General features: G+C 45.2%; 2 protein-coding genes across 4 annotated transcripts in view; both read left to right on the forward strand.

The window, feature by feature from the left end:
- STAM2 (signal transducing adaptor molecule 2) overlaps positions 1 to 10,533 on the forward strand; it is a 35,565-nt gene extending 25,032 nt beyond the window's left edge. For both annotated transcript variants that reach the window (XM_073647175.1, XM_073647176.1), the window contains exons 13-14: positions 3,393 to 3,571; positions 3,939 to 10,533. In XM_073647175.1, the coding sequence (XP_073503276.1) occupies positions 3,393 to 3,571; positions 3,939 to 4,128 (369 nt within the window). In that variant the 3' untranslated portion in view covers positions 4,129 to 10,533. The remainder of the gene's footprint in view (positions 1 to 3,392; positions 3,572 to 3,938) is intronic.
- Positions 10,534 to 11,584: 1,051 nt separating this feature from the next.
- CACNB4 (calcium voltage-gated channel auxiliary subunit beta 4) overlaps positions 11,585 to 21,593 on the forward strand; it is a 124,366-nt gene continuing 114,357 nt past the window's right edge. Inside the window, exons 1-2 of one of the 2 annotated variants that reach the window (XM_073647178.1) lie at positions 11,585 to 12,372; positions 13,514 to 13,597. In XM_073647178.1, the coding sequence (XP_073503279.1) occupies positions 12,310 to 12,372; positions 13,514 to 13,597 (147 nt within the window). In that variant the 5' untranslated portion in view covers positions 11,585 to 12,309. The remainder of the gene's footprint in view (positions 12,373 to 13,513; positions 13,598 to 21,593) is intronic. The other variant, XM_073647179.1, reaches the window with a different exon arrangement.

Below are 21,593 nucleotides of genomic sequence, written 5' to 3' on the forward strand. Positions count from 1 at the left end.
TTACCCCAGGTTCTTTGCACAGTCTGTGTCACCTTGTAGATGTATGGATAGCAGCAAGGGGTTTCACCAATCAAACTATGCTAGGATGTGGAATCTCTTTATGATCGGGGATGGTCTGATCTCTGAGATCCCCCCCCGATCCTGAGACTGAGGGAGCACAGCACTGGTGTAGCGCAGCATCTCTTTGTCATTTTTCCAGCTGTTCAGGGACCGGCAGACAACCTCATGTACTTGTATGCAATTTACTGCTGTTCCTTTCACTGCCAGCCCACCGGTAGACAATATTCACGAGACATACACTAGTGCCGACTCTTCATTCCCTCGATAGCTGGGGCCCCAGAGATCAGACCACCACTGGTCAGACATTGATGGCATATCCTAATGAAACGCCCTGACTTTAAAGATGGGAATCTACAGTATCGGGACCAACTGAAACCAGGGTATAACTTTTTTAAAACTTTCTTTCAATATAATGGACGAGGTGATAAGTCATGAAAATGATCCACTCTTTATACTGCGGTGTGAACACTGGGGGCCAGATCGTGTGAGCAGCTCTACTGCTATAGCCCAAACCTAGAAACAATTGTTTTGCAGAGCTAAAAATTATCTAATTCAGGTCCCGTATGCTTCAGATTAATGTCCAAATGATGCTAAGATTCATTTTTGGGTTTGGCTTTATTCCTTCTTACAGGATTTGGTTCTCGGATGAATCATGAGCTCCACATTTGTCGTAGCTCTTTTATCATCATTGAATCATTTAGTCCAGGTATGTCAAGCTCAATTACAGAGAGGGCCAAAATAAAAATCTTGGACAAAGTCGTGATGAATCTTGATCTGTTACCATACCTCCATACAGAATAATGGACCCCACATAGTCCTCTATACAGTATATTAGCCCCACATAGTCCTCCATACAGAATAATGGGCCCCACATAGTCCTCCATACAGAATAATGGGCCCCACATAGTCCTCCATACTGAATAATGGGCCCCACATAGTCCTCCATACAGAATAATGGACCCCACATAGTCCTCTATACAGTATATTAGCCCCACATAGTCCTCTATACAGTATATTAGCCCCACATAGTCCTCTATACAGTATATAAGCCCCACATAGACCTCCATACAGAATAATGGGCCCCACAAAGTCCTCTATACAGAATAATGGGCCCTACATAGTCCTCTATACAGTATATTGGCCCCACATAGTCCTCCATACAGAATAATGGGCCCCACATAGTCCTCTATACAGTATATTGGCCCCACATAGTCCTCCGTACAGAATAATGGGCCCACATAGTCCTCCGTACAGAATAATGGCCCCACATAGTCCTCCGTACAGAATAATGGGCCCCTCATAGTCCTCCGTGCAGAATAATGGCCCCACATAGTCCTCCATACAGAATAATGGGCCCCACATAGTCCTCTATACAGTATAATGGGCCCCACATAGTCCTCCATACAGTATAATCGGCCCCACATAGTCCTCCGTGCAGAATAATGGCCCCACATAGTCCTCCATACAGTATAATGGGCCCCACATGGTCCTCCGTACAGAATAATGGGCCCCACATAGTCCTCCGTGCAGAATAATGGCCCCACATAGTCCTCCATACAGTATAATGGGCCCCACATGGTCCTCCATACAGAATAATGGGCCCCACATAGTCCTCCGTGCAGAATAATGGCCCCACATAGTCCTCCATACAGTATAATGGGCCCCACATGGTCCTCCATACAGAATAATGGGCCCCACATGGTCCTCCATACAGAATAATGGGCCCCACATAGTCCTCCGTGCAGAATAATGGCCCCACATAGTCCTCCATGCAGTATAATGGGCCCCACATAGTCCTCCATGCAGAATAATGGGCCCCACATAGTCCTCCATACAGTATAATGGGCCCCACATGGTCCTCCATACAGTATAATGGGCCCCACATGGTCCTCCATACAGTATAATGGGCCACAAATAGTCCTCCATACAGTATAATGGCCCCACATAGTCCTCCGTGCAGAATAATGGCCCCACATAGTCCTCCGTACAGAATAATGGGCCCCACATAGTCCTCCGTACAGAATAATGGGCCCCACATAGTCCTCCGTGCAGAATAATGGGCCCCACATAGTCCTCCGTGCAGAATAATGGGCCCCTCATAGTCCTCCGTGCAGAATAATGGGCCCCTCATAGTCCTCCATACAGTATAATGGGCCCCACATAGTCCTCCGTACAGAATAATGGGCCCCACATAGTCCTCCATACAGTATAATGGGCCCCACATAGTCCTCCGTACAGAATAATGGGCCCCACATAGTCCTCCGTGCAGAATAATGGCCCCACATAGTCCTCCATACAGTATAATGGCCCCACATAGTCCTCCGTGCAGAATAATGGCCCACATAGTCCTCCGTACAGAATAATGGGCCCCACATAGTCCTCCGTGCAGAATAATGGGCCCCTCATAGTCCTCCATACAGTATAATGGCCCCACATAGTCCTCCATACAGTATAATGACGGGGGGCAGTTAAAAGTGAAGAAAATGTAGGAACTTTTTACGGGTTTGTTCACCCTGAAGATATTTGCTTATTGCAAACTACAGTATAAGGAGCGGAAATCTTCGGGTGACACTTGGATGTGACGTGCTGTGGCTCAATGTGGCAGAATACTACAGAAACAAGTCCATTCTACTGTGATATAAAGTGTAATTGTGCCATTTGTCACATTTCTTTTGTGCTGTTTTGGCTAACATGGGGAATATTCCTTTCATTTGCAAACTGGATATAAAAGCAAATCTCCAAACGTTTACCCAGGTCCATCAGCAGCGTTCGGAGTGGTGAAGGTGAGCTGGGATTTCTCGGCTGCACGCTGGTCTGACAGCAGCAGTAAATTGGATTATGATCTTTTCATACACCGGGCAGGATGATGTCTCCGGAAGCGTCTGCTTTGATCTCGTTCCGCACTAACCATTTTTAGTATGACCCCTGACACTGACTCCGGAGGAACCGCTTGTTAAGAAGAGACACTTTGTTCAAAAGATTGGTCTCTGAAGACCTGAGCAAAGCCACCGCCGCCGACTTCTCACCGCACGAATGTATCCTGCTACTTTTAATTTACCTGGTTGTCGTCTTCGGTGTCATCTTGCAGATAGCGCTCTTGCTCAGGCTTTTTGGTTCTGTTCTTTATGGTTGCAGAAAAAAATTATATGCCACACCAAAATGGCCAAAAAAGGGGGAATCTATCTCTGCGGATAAGTTTTTGTGTATAAGGCTCCTACGCAGACTATTTCTTATTACAAGTGACCCCTGCGCAGTCTGATCCTACAGTCGTGTGTGACTCCCTTCAACCCCCCAGTTATAATCCAGTATAACAAGTTCTATCCTCCTCGCAGGGTTATCCCGGACAGCCTCAGGGTGGCAGCTATATGGTGCACGGCATACCCCAGGTACATCCTCCAGCTCTTTCACAAGGATATAGCATGAACCCCGATCAGATCGGACCCCTGAGATCTCTACCACCAAACATCAACGCAACAGTAACCACCCAGGCCGCTCAGACGCCATTTTTGAGGTAATTTACTTGTGACTGTCATGTATAGATCAGCTTAAAGGGACTGTCCAGGCAAACTCTCCTGCCTGCTGACTTTGAGTGTGAAGAGATAAACGCATGCTAGGCAGGACAGGATTATCGTGCATGCGTCTTGTTCTTATTTTTAGCGCTATTCTCTCTGGACATTAAGCCCCACTTGCAGACCAGGCGGGAGGGAATTTTTGCACAACCTCTTAAATTTATTTTTATCTGTTATGATAATGTTTTTTTCTCAAGTCACCCTCCACGACAGCATCACAGGAGGTACTCCCATGGTGCTGTGGTGGAGGGTTCCTAGAAATCAAATTACCAGTAAGTCTAATTCTATTTTTTTTTATTGTATTTGCAGCACAGGACACGACGTCGGTATAAATCCTCCCTATTCAAACTACGGTCAACCAATGGGAATGTCCGCCGACATGTCAGCCTATCAGAACACTACGTCTTCTTTGCCTCCAGGACCCGGCTACACAATGGCCGCCCCCTTACACTCAATCCCTCAACAAGCCCCAACTTACTACCAGCAGCCCCTTCTCTGAGACTGTAAACTTGTAAAAAGACCTCTGTGCATCTAACTTTGTGTGTATCAGTCACAAGTCTCCTAAAAGGAAAACTCTTATTTTCTGACCACATTTTGTACAACATTCCTCGGTTCTGCGTTTAAAACTGAGCTAACTTTGCAAATCCATTTCTTTTTACATTTGTTGCGCTGATTGCATATTTTGGATCTGCTGGCGTTTTGTCGCTGGTAGCATGCATTGTAAATGTTGCTCGGATGACAAATGTGCCTGTACACCTTCTATTACTCCTGATCCCTCCCATAACATGTGCATGCTCGGCTCGTCCAAGCATGCATGTATTCTCAGTAGGGAGAATGGAGCAAGCGACTTCCAGAAACTTCTGTCTCTAGAGCAAAATAATCGGGCGTTGTCATTCAGCATGCCCGATTCCTCTTGAATCTGGAGTTTCCCTTATGTGATGTCGCCACTTTGGGCAGAACTCTACATTAAAGAGGTTGTTCACTACTTTTACATTGATGGCCCATCCCTAGGATAGGGTCTTGTTAGTACACATCCTGCTCCTATAGAATTGAATAGGAGGCGGATATGCAGTACCCGGCCGAGGCCACTACAATTAGACGGCCAGCTCCGCAAGTGAGTACTTCCAGCCGGCGGCCACCGATAACAGCTAATCAGCGGGGGTGCCGGGCGTCGGACCCCGGCCGATCAGACATGCCTATCCCATGGATAGGCCATCAATGTAAAAGTAGTGGACAACCTCTTTAAAGGGTTTGTCTCCCAATGCTGAAGCAAGTGGCGCTGATCATGCCGCTCTGTATAGTGCGCTCACAATCTGGTACGGCGCGTGTGTCCTATTCATTAAAATAGGACACGTGCAGTATCCGCTTCCTGGCAGGTGTCATCGGTGCTACTCACTTCCCATTGCAGAATTGAGCGGTGTCGAATAAACCCTTTAGTAGCGCAGTGTCCTGCACCGTGTGCTTAAAACCCAATTTGATTGAGAAGTCACCTACTCTTGTAGCATTCGCGCTCTACACCATGATGGCTGCTATACCTGTCCTGTCAACGGCCGGTCCTGCCACAGTTGACTGGTCCTGCTGAGTTTATGCATTTGGGGACTTTTTTTTAAAGCTTAGCTGTTAGGTGACATGATGGAGAAAAGTCACAATGATGCTTCCAATCTGCACAAATGAAAAGAAAAGTTTTTGCAAAGTTACTCAACTAATCATGTAGATGTAAACCGTGACATGTTGTTTAAAGGAAACGAGCTTCAAGTCGCAGCTCCACAAACAAAAATTATGGTTTTATATATTATAGATCAGAATATTGTCTTGTAGATCGAGTCTGAGATTCCAACAATCCCGTACGGCGTGCGATCTTCTGAGGCTCCGGGGACGTATTCACGTGCGAGTATCAGCCCTTCTCCGCGGCTATTCGGTTTGATGTAACGCTGCCCATCACTGAAAGGCTCCGTCAGCAGAAGGTTAACGTAGTAATTAACAGAGCAGAATTGTGCCAACTGGTTCAATTAAGAAGATGTAAAAATAGCCGAGGTTTTATGTACCACGTTATAAAGCTGAAAGACTGAAAAGGTAACCAAGCTCTAATTCTTCTGCCGTCATTTTCTCTGGGTGTTAAAATAATGGTGACACTTTCCCCGTGCAGTCTGATTAGCTTAGTCCTAGTACGGAAACATATTTCACTTGCACTTTTAAAGATTTCGTATCGAACATGTGTCCAAGTAGATGACCTGATAACACAGAACTAGTGGGGGTAATTGTGCTAATTAATAAAATTTCATAAGTGATCATGTCAGTCCAAGCACGGACCGGCCGCGGATCTACCGACCCAAACGTCACATCTTCATATATGTTTTTGAGGCAGTGACGCTCGGGTCAGGTGAGATGCGGCCGGTCCGTGCTTGGACCGATTTGCATGACCCCAAGGCTGATCAGTTTATTAATGCTTCCCCCTTTGTGAGCCTCTCAGCCATTCATCATATAGGGGGTCCCATGACAAACTTCTGTTTTAACCTCTGTCAGTTAGTACTTTAGGTATTGCCCCCTCCCTTATCCAGCCATCACTTTTTAAGGGTCATTAAGCAGGTGCAACTCTACCCACTGGTTCAGACATCAGAAACTTCTTGCAACCTTGCAATGTATATGCACGCTCGGTGCATGTGTTCTCAATGGGGGAGGAGGAATAAGCCACCGTCACCTCTCCTGTACGCTTCAATCTCAAGAACAGAAGGATTGGACATGTTCAAATCCAACATGCATAACCCTTCTTTACCCTGACGTCAGTCAGTCCCACCAAAATCCGTGGGAGCCTTCTGATGACTGTGGAAATATTGTGATATAACTGCACCATAGAAATAAACACTAAAAAGATGTTTAAAAGGTTTTGAAAAATTAAAAAAAAAAAATTCCCCAAGAAAGTGCGCCAACCTTAGGCCCAGTTCACACTGCGTCAGTGCGCTAGGAGGTTCCCGCCTGAACTGTGCTATTCCTGCTCATTAAAATGTGTATTTACAGCCGTGGTGGGACCTGCAAACAGCTGATCATGGAGGTGTCAGGTTGTCGGACCCCCACCCGGTCTGATATTGATGACCTATCCTAAACAGGTCATAAATGTGAAAGTCCCCCTTTAATATTTGAATGGGATTGTGAAGCACGGTGAGATATTTTGCAGGGATCTAATTTATCTGCACAATGAGGGGGATGGTGAAATGTGAGAATAACAGGAGCCGAGCAGCGAGAGCCGTCGCTTGCTCAAAGTCTATTTTCATGAATGAGTCACATCCGCTCGAGAAATGGGAGATTTCTGCTGAATAAATAAGGGGGGAATTAAAAAAAATAAATGTAAGTAGGAAATATTTAGACTGTCGGATGGAAAAATGGGATTTTAAACACCTTTTTAAGAAAGAAAAAAAAAAGGGACAGTTTGATAAGATTTGCAAAATATGTAAAGAATGGATGTCAGGTTTTCTATGGCGTCATATCTGAGGACAGCATTGGATACAGCCAGGACTGCTGAGGTCAGGTATGTCTTTCTAATCCTGGACAACCTCCCTTTAGTAGGACTTTGCAAAAAGCTGAGAAAATCTTGCCTGCCCACCACCCATTCAGAATGATTGACAGCTCAATGGGGTCAGACAGACTCATTCCTTGAGTCCACACATGCATCTGCTACAAGAAATCCTCTTACATTATATATCCCCAAGCTCCACGTCCCTAGATCCATCCAGTACTGTCCTCTGTAGTCAGATCATGCAGCCAGAAATGCGTTGGGTAACTTTCTCATTATTCCCATTCACATCCAAGCCATCTGTTGGTACCACCGTTCAGCCACTCGGTGCACTCCTCTCTTAAATACAAAAAGGGAATACAGCTCAAGGAAAGGGGATTCATATTTTTTTTTGTCATTTACGTAGCATGCCCTGGCTGTTGGAATCTCTAATATACTGCGGATAAGCGCTTTCCTCCAAAATAGAAAGAGAAAATATTTAATCCTTGAAATGACATTCAGTGCGTACTCTGACTGTCAGGATAGGAGATAAATGCATGATCCCAGCAGCTGGATTGTCTGCAAACCCAGAGTCCAGAGTGTGAATAGAGCCGTAGTGCGCATGTGTGACCCTCGCTGTATTCACTTCTATGAGACTTATGCAGGTTATAGAATCTGGGCTCTCCCTCTCGTTATGCAGAACTGAGGATCAGGGCTGTCTCTGTTGTCCTGCAGAGCTTTGAAGGTTGGTGCTCTCCCTCTCATCCTGCAGAACTGAGGATCGGGGGCTCTCCCTCTCGTCCTGCAGAACTGAGGATCGGGGGCTCTCCCTCTCATCCTGCAGAACTGAGGATCGGGGGCTCTCCCTCTCATCCTGCAGAACTGAGGATCGGGGGCTCTCCCTCTCATCCTGCAGAACTGAGGACCGGGGGCTCTCCCTCTCATCCTGCAGAACTGAGGATCAGGGCTGTCTCTGTTGTCCTGCAGAGCTTTGAAGGTTGGTGCTCTCCCTCTCATCCTGCAGAACTGAGGATCGGGGGCTCTCCCTCTCGTCCTGCAGAACTGAGGATCGGGGGCTCTCCCTCTCATCCTGCAGAACTGAGGATCGGGGGCTCTCCCTCTCATCCTGCAGAACTGAGGATCGGGGGCTCTCCCTCTCATCCTGCAGAACTGAGGACCGGGGGCTCTCCCTCTCATCCTGCAGAACTGAGGATCAGGGCTGTCTCTGTTGTCCTGCAGAGCTTTGAAAGTTGGTGCTCTCCCTCTCATCCTGCAGAACTGAGGATCAGGGGCACTACTTCTGGTCCTGCAGAATTGGGGATCGGGGCTCTCCCACTTGTCCTGCAGAACTGAGGATCAGGGGCACTACCTCTTGTCCTGCAGAACTGAGGATCGGGGGCTCTCCCTCTTGTCCTGCAGGACTGAGGATCGGGGGCACTCCCTCTGGTCCTGCAGAACTGAGGATCGGGGGCACTCCCTCTGGTCCTGCAGAACTGAGGATCGGGGGCACTCCCTCTGGTCCTGCAGAACTGAGGATCGGGGGCTCTCCCTCTGGTCCTGCAGAACTGAGGATCGGGGGCTCTCCCTCTGGTCCTGCAGAACTGAGGATCGGGGGCTCTCCCTCTGGTCCTGCTGGACTGAGGATCGGGGGCATTACCTCTGGTCCTGCAGGCCTGAGGATCGGGGGCTCTCCCTCTGGTCCTGCAGGCCTGAGGATCGGGGGCTCTCCCTCTGGTGCTGCAGAACTGAGGATCGGGGGCTCTCCCTCTGGTGCTGCAGAACTGAGGATCGGGGGCTCTCCCTCTGGTCCTGCAGAACTGAGGATCGGGGGCTCTCCCTCTGGTCCTGCAGAACTGAGGATCGGGGGCTCTCCCTCTGGTCCTGCAGAACTGAGGATCGGGGGCTCTCCCTCTGGTCCTGCAGAACTGAGGATCGGGGGCTCTCCCTCTGGTCCTGCAGAACTGAGGATCGGGGGCTCTCCCTCTGGTCCTGCAGAACTGAGGATCGGGGGCTCTCCCTCTGGTCCTGCAGAACTGAGGATCGGGGGCACTCCCTCTGGTCCTGCAGAACTGAGGATCGGGGGCTCTCCCTCTGGTCCTGCAGAACTGAGGATCGGGGGCTCTCCCTCTGGTCCTGCAGAACTGAGGATCGGGGGCTCTTCCTTATTGTGTATGGAGTCCACCAGCGCTGTATCTCAGAACTCTGATATTTGCCCTCCAGTCCAAAAAAAAAAAAAGAACCATTTTTGTCCTGCCGGGAAGCGTCTCTTGTATCCCGGCGCCATTGCCACATTCTTCTTATGGCAGTGAAGCTGTCTTTTCGTCTCCTCTTCTCTGCCCCTTTTGCTCAATGCTGTGGTCAATCGGCTGCTGGATCGTAGATGCCATCTTGGTAGAGACCTACTTATCTGGACGTCACTGCCAAATGTCTCATTTTTCTTTGCTAAAAAAATGGATGAATGTGGCGAGTGATAGAGACTGTGAAATAGGAAACACGCACCTTATTAAAAAAAAAAAAAAAAAAAAAAAAAGCCTTTTTAAAGAGTTTGGACAAAATTAGAGAAACATGCCTGCTTTCTTAAAAAAAAACAGTGCCACCATTGTTCATATCATTGGAGTGGAGCTGCAGTACCAAGCACAGCCTGTGTACAAGTGTGGCGTTGTTTCTAGAAGAAAGCAGCCATATTTATCTAATCCGGACATCAAGGTTCTTACTCAGACTGGGACTGTCGGACGTGTGAAACCGACGCCTAGGAGACGTCTAGGACCACTCGTTGCAGCTGTTGCCTGTTTCTAGTGCCCGTTCGCACCTGTCCTATTTTTTTTTTCTTCTTTTCTTCAAGCTCTTCTATTCTTTACTTTCTTGATTCATCGTGTGATTTTCGGTGATATCCCGTGTGTTATGTCGTCATGTTCCGGAATTGACGTAGATTGATCGCATTTACAGATGAACTAGTTTATGATATATAAAATGTATAGTGTATATAGACCAAAAGTGCGCCACTGATGGCGACCGTCAAGCATCAGGGCATTCTGATGCTTGTAGTTCGACATCAGCTCATAGCCCACGTTTTACATAGACAATTGTCTATGTGAAATTTTATATCTATATTTACCCCGCGTAACCCATTTCTCTTCTGGCGGAGGGGACAACTCTTCCGTTTTGTACATATGCGGCAGCGTTGCGATGGGGCGGCAGAAAATCACCTTTAATTTGTAATCTGATCACTTTAATGGAAAGATACTCTGTAGATAGTGTAATAATTATTTTATTCTTTGCTATGACATTACGAGGAGGTTTCATGGTGTTCATGGGATGTTTGCTTACTCTCTCTCTCTCTTCCTTTGCACAATACTAAATTGTTATATTTATTTTCAGGATTGTTATCAATTAAAAAAAAAAAAATTCTACCAAAAAGTGTTTGATATTTTTATTTTAATGAAATCTAATAATGTTTAAATGGGGAAAAAAAAAAAAAAGGAAAAAAAATATCCCAAATAAAATTGCTTTAATTGATTAGACAGCACTGGCTTACTCCGAAGACTGTGATCACTCCAGGCAAGTCAGAGCTGTCAATCGCCAGTGAGGGAGGCGGGGATATGCAAAATCAGTGGACAGAACAGTGGTTTTGAAACTTGGCCACTCCCAGGGTGCACCAAGTAACCTAATTAGCATGTTTGATTAAAGGGGAGTTCCAGGTTTGTGACTCTGTGACTGCAGACTTGTGAATCCTCACAGCACAAGTGTGCTGAGCAGATTGATGGATGAGTTGGTGGAAAAAGGATTTAGGATAACTTATTGATTTGAAGTTCCTGCTAATTTTCAGCTTAAGAGTCCAGTGGGCGGCCACAAATGAGTGATTGGCAGTTATCTGTACTGATGCTCACACAGAGAAGGCTGTCAATCATTGGGTGATGCCGCCTCCCACTGGACTCCTGAGTTCTAAACAAGCAGGAATTTGAATGAATAATTACAATTTATCCTGAATCTTTTCCAGCGACCTATATATCCTGCTGCTGGTCATTTGGACAGCATTTTCATAGCAATAGGTTCCGGTTAAGCATTTATATCTACTACTCATTCCATTTACTCTTTCCTTTCTATCAAAACTATGCATACGAAGATGAGAGTCACGAAACCAAAATTCTCATTTCTTTTCCCTTTTTATAAATTGTCTATTGTTCTCTGTTATCAACCACTTTAAAGGGAGACTGCAAAAAAAATCTCTCCTCCATTAACCGCACATACATCATAGTCGCAGCTGTTTTTAGAAGCTGTCTTGCTGCTCTTTTAAGTTTCCACGAATGAGAAGAAATAAGGAAAGTCGTCCTACTTACGATAAATAGGATGGTTGGATGCTAAATATTCTCTAGGAACAGTGGCAGAGCAAGAACATCAAGGTAGCAATTATCTGGCTCCCTCCCAAGACTCTGCTAAACTTGGTGCAGTATTAAGGATTTCAAGAGTCTTCGGAAAGAACAAGGCTCCCTGCTACACAGAGAAGGCTGCAGTTAGAGATCTGCACAGACTGTCCTCAAGAAAGTACAGCACTGATGCATGCAGAAACATATGGCAATGCTTTTTTGCAAAGCAACTGCTGGTAGTTTCTAAAATTGTCTACCAAGCTCCCAGAGCCCTGGAGTGTTCATTAAAAATCATGAATAGAGCAATGTAAACAGCACTGAGATAAGAAGATTGGAGAAATCTTGAAATCTCCCTAAAAAAAAAAGAAAACAAAACATCTCCTCTGGGTCATCACAGGTTAATTCACATTTCCTCGGTTAAGGCAGGTCTTGGAAAAATCAGCAGCCTATCACAGTCTTGTGTTAAATCTACATTTCAAGACTGCCAGTCCAGCTCACTCTTCCTGGAAGACCTTGAGAGGTAGGTCATAGCTGGCGAGAACCTTTACTTCTGCCAGGCTGAAGAAGAAGGGTGACTATCTATGACTAGATGGACTGTGGACTTGCTTCTGAGCTGAACAGACTTTGCTGAAGCATCAGTGATTCAGCAAGGGTTAGCATTCAATTCTCTGCTCTCGGATGCTGGGCTTGGAGCTGTGGTGCTGAAGATGCCAGCTATATCGAAAATGAAGAAATGATGTTGACTGTGAAGAGCTAGTAGGACCTTGTTCAAGAGCACTGATGAGCGTATCTTCCTTTACCCCTGCTGTGAGGACATGTTCTTGTAGACATGTCTAGGAATTCCTACCCAAAAAATGGAATAACTGAGGTACTGAACGCTCCAATCTTCCAGGTACAACTAGCATCAGTCTCAGGATGTCCCTTGCCTAGTTGACCCCTTGGTCTATAGCAAGGGCAGAGAGCCAGATGGAAGAAATGCCAGAGAGGTGGTATCTGTAGTTTGACTATTTACTTCTATAGTGTGGTTGTAGGATAAGTATTAGTTAGGAGATACTATGTCTTGTCACAGAAGGTCTACTAGATCCCTCGAAGGTCTTCCTAGTTTTCGAATATTTTCTGTTCTATGGCTATAGGATATGTATTAGTTGGGAGATACTATGTCTTGTCACAGGTCTACTAGATCTCTCCAAGGTCTTCCTAGTTTTCGAATATTTTTCTGCTGTATGGCTATAGGATAAGTATTAGTTGGGAGATACTATGTTATGTCATAGAAGGTCTACTAGATCTCTCGGAGGTCTTTCTAGTTTTCGAATATTTTTCTGTAGGCTTGATATAGGATAAATATTTGTTAGGAGATGCTGTGTCCTGTCACAGAAGGTCTACTAGATCTCTCGAAGGTCTTCCTAGTTTTCAAATATTTTCTGTTCTATGGCTATAGGATATGTATTAGTTGGGAGATACTATGTCTTGTCACAGAAGGTCTACTAGATCTCTCGGAGGTCTTCCTAGTTTTCGAATATTTTTCTGCTGTATGGCTATAGGATAAGTATTAGTTGGGAGGTACTATGTTATGTCATAGAAGGTCTACTAGATCTCTCTGAGGTCTTCCTAGTTTTCGAATATTTTTCTGTAGGCTGGATATAGGATAAATATTCGTTAGGAGATACCTACCATGTCTTGTCACAGAAGTTCTACTAGATCTCTATGAAGTTTTAGTTTTCAAATGTTCTTCTGTTGAGTGGCTATTGGAAAAATATTTGTTAGGAGATACTGTGTCATGTCACAGAAGGTCTACTAGATCTCTCGGAGGTCTACTTAGTTTTCGAATGTTCTTATTTAGCGTGGCTAAAGCATACAGTAAGGATTTATTAGGAGATAGTGTGTCATGCCATTGGGGCTTTATCTAATTTTGGAATGATCTTGGGTCTAATTACTTGGAAATCTAGTCTCTGAACTCCCAAAGCAAGTCATGTAGCTAGAGATTTTGGTTTCGTTCTTCATTGTACTTAGGGAATTTTCCCATTGTTGTTGAGGTATCGCGAGGGACCGCTTCTAGAAGAAGTAGACTGAAGAGGTCGGATGGAAGTACCACCTCTACAAGCTTCATCCTCAGACAGGTAGGATGATGATCATTTTAATATTAATGTTAATATAGAAATGAATGGCTATACTTCCAAAATACTTATGTGCCTCAGTATTTGAGATCTACAACATGAACCCTAGGTGGTTTAGTCTTCAGTTTGTACTTGTTTGCAATTTTTTGTCTCCTTTCCATGATCCGGGGCCTTAGCCAATATTGTACACCACGTGCACATGTTCTTACTACCCATTATAACGAGGGATGAAGCCAACCTGGTCTTGGCCCTCTTCCCCCAGTACTCACAACATTGACATCCGTTTGTGCACTAATCCAACAAGTTGGCATCAAAAATCCTTTTTTGTTGAATTTCCTGTCAAAATGTCCAGGAAACATGCGGTTAGCAGGATCTAGAGGTAGGATATTGCTGAGCAGGAGGTGTCGAGCGGATTGATATATTGTTTTGTACTTTAGAAGTAGTAAACCAGTTTGGCTCACTTCCACTTTGGATGTGAGTGGGGCCGGTGATGTTACGGTTACAGATATCTCCTGGCTTCTTTTAAAGCGGCAGATATCTATTTATTAGAGTAAGACCGGTATGTGATACATGCTACTTGTGCATGCTAGACCGTGACGTCATCAGAGCCGGATTACCCCATTAAGTGACAAGATAAAGAGTTACTGTAGATAAGTGAGGACAAAGTTGTGGTAGAAGGCAATGAAGAACCTATATATGTGTTTGCAGCTTGGGTGACCGAGTGACCAGAGGGAACTTCTTATATCCTCCAAAATGGTTGACTTATGGTTGTAACTTTTTTTCCAGTTACAATAGGAAGAGCTTCTATTTTGCAAACCCTGCTGGTGTCACGAGAACTACTGCGCAGAGTTAGGCTTTGTTCACATCACGTTTCATGAACATATTCAATATTTGTGCCAGGAAGCTCCCGGCATGGGCGCCAAACTTCGCCATGGGCTTTCAGTCACCTGATAGAGGCCTAAAGATTGTATACATTTTTTTTTACATATAGAAAAGCATAGTGGACAACTTTTTTACATGGAAGGCATCCTGCAAAAAGAAAGTATATACCCTGTAGTGTATTCTTTTATTTTTTTTCTTGTGGAGGTCGAATAGCCTAGAACGGAATCGAGCATTTGACCAATATTGTGAGTTTTGTGTGTCGTGTAACATATATTTTAATTTGCTTTTTATTTATAAAATCATTGCACTTTGTGCTCACAGTCGTTACTGCAGCATAAGGCTGACCTCCTACTGATGATATGAGCTTGGGTTATAATGACAGCATGTTAATTAGAGGAGGGCATGTACATGGTTTATATATTCTCAAGAGCTTGGAAATAATTTATACCGTAGAGGTGCCATTGACTTTCTGAGAGATGAAAAATTAGTCTGCCCTTTCTACAAAGTGGGAAAGTTACGCGAGTCTTGTCCTTTCGGACATCTTGGACTCATTTTATACATAATGTGATAGAAAATTTAAAGTTTGTTGTGTTACCCCAGCCATTCAGTGTCTCCTGCCTGCTGTCAAGTGTAATCCGTCACTAGCTGCTAAGACGGATCCCAAGAAGAGGGGCTGAGTCTTTGTTTCTCTGCCCCTGCTCTCCTGTCAAAGCTCATAAAGTCATAAAAAAAGAGACAAGATTTTGGTTCAGGGCTGGTAAACCAATGCACAGCGAAGAAGCAATGCATGCTGGGAAGTGAAGGTAAGGAATTTTCTGCTCCTATAGTTCTGGCTGGATGCTGATGAGCTGGATAGGGTTGAGGTCCGGGCTCTGTTTGGCCGGTCATGTTCTCCCCCTCCATGTGTGTATGGAGCTTGTGCACTGGGCACAGTCATGAGGAACAGAAAAGGGTCTTCCCTAAATTGTTCCCACAAATCTGGAAGTTACAATTGTCTACAATGTCTTGTGCTGAAACCTTAAGATTTCCATCCCTGGAACTTAGGAGCCGGGGTCGACCCTTGAAAAACAAGCCCAGAGCATTATCCTCCTCCACCAATCCATACAGCAGCACAATACAGTCAGGGGGTAACCTTCTCCTGGAATCCTCAAACCCAGACTCCACCATCATACGCAGATAGAGAAGTGCGATCCGTCACTGCATAGAGCACGTTTCCTCCAGAGTTCAGTGGTGGCAGCTTTACACCACTCCATCCGACGCTCAGCATTGTGCTTGGTGATGTACGGCTGCATGCAGCTGCTCGGCCATGAAGCTCCCGGTAGGGGCGCAGTGCTTGTTCTGATATCATAGGAGGTCTGGACTATGCAGTTAAGGGGTCAGAAGAGCACTGGTGACTTTTCTGTTCTTTGCTCCTCAGCACTCGGCCCCCTGCTCTAACGTTATGGGGTCTCTACTTTGTGACTGCAGTCCCTTCCACTTCTCAATAATATCACACACAGGTGATGGGGGAAGATTCAGGAGGAAGAAATGTCATGAATGGAAATGTTCCCCTCATGGGTGCTATTACAGGACCACCATGGGATCAGTGAGCTCTGCACCACCGGCCGTTCTGTCACGTTAGTTAGGGCAGATGGCATGGTGGGGGGGGTGCGGATGTTATACACCGGGGATGGGGGGCGAGGGGCCAGATGTTATACCCTAGGGGGCAGGGGGCCGGATGGTATATACCAGGGGCAAGGGGAATGTTAGAAAAACCTGAAATCTGTGATTAAGACGTGAGGACCGATCCTTTACTCCATATATGCAGCTGAAGGAACGCCGTCGAAAGGACAGGTTCCCTTGAAACAAAGGTGTTTGTGTGAATCCGGTCCTGTGCTGAGCACTGCAACTCTTCAGGTTAAAGGTATAATCCCATCTGGTAAATTTAAGGGATGATACTAGGATATCCACCACTTCAGGAGCACTGAGGGTCCAACTTCTGGGACCCCCAATTGATGCTGAGAGTGAAGAGGATGCAATATAGCATCTCGTCCCTTCAGTTTTCCCTGCACATCCGTGCCCCCGGCCATGTAGATTTCTATTCACTGTAGACCCGATTCACTCGAATAAAGCCGTGCAACCTTTCAAAATATCCCCCGTTCTTTTGAGGTCAGACCCAACTAGCCAGAGACGGAAGAAAATTCCTACCAATATGCCATGAATGTCTATGGTGGGAAATCCCTTTAATAAAGGGTTTGGTCAGTCCTCCTTCCTTGGAATTGTCACCAGACTGGAAACTGATCACAAGGTGGCCCACTGGAAGGCTCCCCAGATAAGTGTTTCATTTCCCTACAGCGCCCCCACAGGAGATTTGAAGTATTATACAGCTCTAATTTAAATAAATGCAGCTCAATGTGCGTTTTTTATATTTTTGTCATGGCTCATCATGGAGTTAATCATTCCTTGGGGAAACCTATATCTGCTAAGTCACATTTACTTGAAGGCTGCAATACCAGGCACAGCCTATGGATGGTGGTGGTGCTGTTTTGTATTTTGGAGCAGACATTTTTCTAGTTCTGTAAACTCCTTTTCGACATGTAAAATAATACCGTATGTGGTGCACATCCTTCCCATATCTCATCCTTGCTGCATTGCACTTCTCCCACCCCAGTGTTGATAAATGAATTGCCGTGCATTAGCCTTCACATGGTTCGCTGACCAGTGGCATTGTGGAAGGTCTCCATTTCACGTTCCCGCTTTGCAGTACCGGGACCTCGGGATTGATTCTGAATAGAAAACTGCACTATGGGGATACTATGACCTTCTTATGTTCTTCTGAACTTCCTCCAAGATAATAAAAAAGAAACCACATTATGGATCACATATCACATGCTGGTTGTAATAAAATAGCATTTTTGAAAGTTTTGGAAAAGTTTTTGCTTCTTTTTTATAGTTTTTTTTTTGTTGTTGTTTTTTTAATGGTACAATTTTGGGACACAACTTTTTTTTTCACTTATTCTGTTCTTGGGGGAGTTGCAGCGACAAAAAAAAAATGGTGTTTTAAATTTTTTTTATGGTGTCTATTGTAGCGGTTAATGTTATTTTTTATGGGCTGGAATTTATGGACATGGCAATACTGAATATTACTGTTTTATCTATTTATTTGTAACTGGGCAAAAGAGGTGGTGTTGGAATTTTCCAGGTTTTTTTTTTACATTTTTGTATACTTAACTTTTTTTTCAAACTTTTAGTTTTTACACCTCATAAGAGGCTTGAACCTGCGATAGTTGGATCGCTTGTTCTATATATTGCAGTGCTACAGTATATACTGAGAATAATGGTATTCTATGAAGCCCAGGAGCAGCAACAGGGGCCTTTAGCAACCCAACAGTCGGTCATGCCTTGGGTGTGGGGGCAGATGGGCATCTGAATAACACAGCCGGCATTTGCTGTGTATGGAGGGATCAAGTGCCAGAAGGGGTTAAAATTTAAGCTCTGATGTAGTGATATTCTAATGATCTGTGTAAATGTTAGAGGGTTAAAATGGTCTCTTGACTATATAAGATGAATTACAAAGTGCCACCTACTCCATCAGCTGTAGTCTATGAGCAAACTGGACAGTATGTGATTCCCTGCAGCACTCCCAGAGGGGAAATGAAGTATTACATAGTACCTATTTAAATCAATGGGTTGTACATGTAATGCAGGACAGGTCAGTTCCTCCAGGATTAGAGACATTCTCTTTATAACCAGCCTTTTCTCTGGCCTGTATAGTGCACCGTATTAGAATTAGCGGGAATTGGATGTTTCGCCCCCAGCAATTCGCCCCCGGGTACATTTCACCCCCGCACATTTCGTCCCCAGCATCGAAATGATAGTGGCGAAATCTACATGGGGGCGAACTGCTGGGGACGAAACTTCCTATAACCAGAATTAGCACCGTATCCCATCAACAGGGGAATAAAGGGTTACTAAATAAATATATATATATATATATATATATATATATATAATATACAGTACAGACCAAAAGTTTGGACACACCTCATTTAAAGATTTTTCTGTATTTTCATGACTATGAAAATTGTACATTCACACTGAAGGCATCAAAACTATGAATTAACACATGTGGAATTATATACTTAACAAAAAAGTGTGAAACAACTGGAAATATGTCTTATATTCTAGGCTCTTCAAAGTAGCCACCTTTTGCTTTGATGACTGCTTTGCACACTCTTGGCATTCTCTTGATGAGCTTCAAGAGGTAGTCACCGGAAATGGTCTTCACTTCACAGGTGTGCCCTGTCAGGTTTAATAAGTGGGATTTCTTGCCTTATAAATGGGGTTGGGACCATCAGTTGTGTTGTGCAGAAGTCTGGTGGATACACAGCTGATAGTCCTACTGAATAGACTGTTAGAATTTGTATTGTGGCAAGAAAAAAGCAGCTACTTAAAGAAAAATGAATGGCCATCATTACTTTAAGAAATGAAGGTCAGTCAGTGCGAAAAATTGGGCAAATTTTGAAAGTGTCCCCAAGTGCAGTTGCAAAAACCATCAAGCGCTACAAAGAAACTGGCACACATGAGGACCGCCCCAGGAAAGGAAGACCAAGAGTCACCTCTGCTTCTGAGGATAAGCTTATCCGAGTCACCAGCCTCAGAAATCGCAAGTTAACAGTAGCTCAGATTAGAGACCAGGTCAATGCCACACAGAGTTCTAGCAGCAGACACATCTCTTCAACAACTGTTAAGAGGAGACTTTGTGCAGCAGGCCTTCATGGTAAAATAGCTGCTAGGAAACTACTGCTAAGGACAGGCAACAAGCAGAAGAGACTTGTTTGGGCTAAAGAACACGAGGAATGGACATTAGACAAGTGGAAATCTGTGCTTTGGTCTGATGAGTCCAAATTTGAGATCTTGGTTCCAACCACCGTGTCTTTGTGCGACGCAGAAAAGGTGAACGGATGGACTCTACATGCCTGGTTACCACCGTGAAGCATGGAGGAGGAGGTGTGATGGTGTGGGGGTGCTTTGCTGGTGACACTGTTGGGGATTTATTCAAAATTGAAGGCATACTGAACCAGCATGGCTACCACAGCACCTTGCAGCGGCATGCTATTCCATCCGGTTTGCGTTTAGTTGGACCATCATTTATTTTTCAACAGGACAATGACCCCAAACACACCTCCAGGCTGTGTAAGGGCTATTTGACCAAGAAGGAGAGTGATGGGGTGCTACGCCAGATGACCTGGCCTCCACAGTCACCAGACCTGAACCCAATCGAGATGGTTTGGGGTGAGCTGGACCGCAGAGTGAAGGCTAAAGGGCCAACAAGTGCTAAGCATCTCTGGGAACTCCTTCAAGATTGTTGGAAGACCATTTCCGGTGACTACCTCTTGAAGCTCATCAAGAGAATGCCAAGAGTGTGCAAAGCAGTCATCAAAGCAAAAGGTGGCTACTTTGAAGAACCTAGAATATAAGACATATTTTCAGTTGTTTCACACTTTTTTGTTAAGTATATAATTCCACATGTGTTAATTCATAGTTTTGATGCCTTCAGTGTGAATGTACAATTTTCATAGTCATGAAAATACAGAAAAATCTTTAAATGAGAAGGTGTGTCCAAACTTTTGGTCTGTACTGTGTGTGTGTGTGTGTGTGTGTGTGTATGTATGTATGTATGTGTGTGTGTGTATATATATATATATATATATATATATATATAAAATATAATATACATATATATACACTGCTCAAAAAAATAAAGGGAACACTTAAACAACACAATGTAACTCCAAGTCAATCACACTTCTGTGAAATCTACCTGTCCAGTTATGAAGCAACACTGATTGTGAATCAATTTCTCCTGCTGTTGTGCAAATGGAACAGTCAACTGGTAGAAATGATCGGCAATTAGCAAGATAACCCCCTATAAAGGAGTGGTTCTGCAGGTGGTGACCACAGACCATTTCTCTGTTCCCATCCTTTTTGTCTGTTGTTTTGGTCACTTTTTCGTTTTGCCATTGCTCTCACCCCTAGAGGTACAGTAGCATGAGGCGGTGTCTACAGTACAACCCACAGAAGTTGCTCAGGTAGTGCAGCTCATCCAGGATGGCACATCAGTGTGAGCTGTGGCAAGAAGGTTTGCTGTGTCTGTCAGCACAGTGTCCAGAGCATGGAGCAGATACCAGGAGATGTGGAGGGAGCCATAGGAGGGCAACATCCCAGCAGCAGGACCGCTACCTCCGCCTTTGTGCAAGGAGGAACAGGAGGAGCACTGCCAGAGCCCTGCAAAATGACCTCCAGCCGGCCACAATTGTGCATGTGTCTGCACAAACGTTTAGAAACTGACTCCATGAGAGTGGTATGAGGGCCCGACATCCACAGATGGGGGTTGTGCTCACACACCAACACCATGCAGGACGCTTGGCATTTGGCACAGAACACCAGGATTGGCAAAGTCGCCACTGGTGCCCTGTGCTCTTCACAGATGAAAGCAGGTTCACACTGAGCACATGTGGCAGACATGACAGAGTCTGAAGACGCCGTGGAGAGCGATCTGCTGCCTGCAACATCCTTCAGCATGACCGGTTTGGCAGTGGGTCAGTAATGGTGTGAGGTGGCATTTCTTTGGAGGGCCGCACAGCCGTCCATGTGCTCACCAGAGGTAGCCTGACTGCCATTAGGTACTGAGATGAGATCCTCAGACCCCTTGTGAGACCATATGCTGGTGTAGTGACTCTGTCACGTCTGTCACATGTGCTCAGTGTGAACCTGCTTTCATATGTGAAGAACACAGGGCGCCAGTGGCGACTTTGCCAATCCTGGTGTTCTGTGGCAAATGCCAAGCGTCCTGCACGGTGTTGGACTGTGAGCACAACCCCCATCTGTGGACGTCGGGCCCTCATACCACCCTCATGGAGTCGGTTTCTAACCGTTCGTGCAGACACATGCACATTTGTGCCCTCTTACGGCCCCCTCCACGTCTCCTGGTGTACTGGCCTGTCTCCTGGTAGCGCCTCCAGCCTCTGGACACTACGCTGACAGACACAGCAAACCTTCTTGCCACAGCTCGCATTGATGTGCCATCCTGGATGAGCTGCGCTACCTGAGCAACTTCTGTGGGTTGTAGAGTCCG

The sequence above is a fragment of the Phyllobates terribilis genome, unplaced genomic scaffold, assembly GCF_046119375.1.
Source record: "Phyllobates terribilis strain yellow unplaced genomic scaffold, ASM4611937v1 Scaffold_9__5_contigs__length_417890890, whole genome shotgun sequence".
NCBI classification, from domain to species: Eukaryota; Metazoa; Chordata; class Amphibia; order Anura; family Dendrobatidae; genus Phyllobates; species Phyllobates terribilis.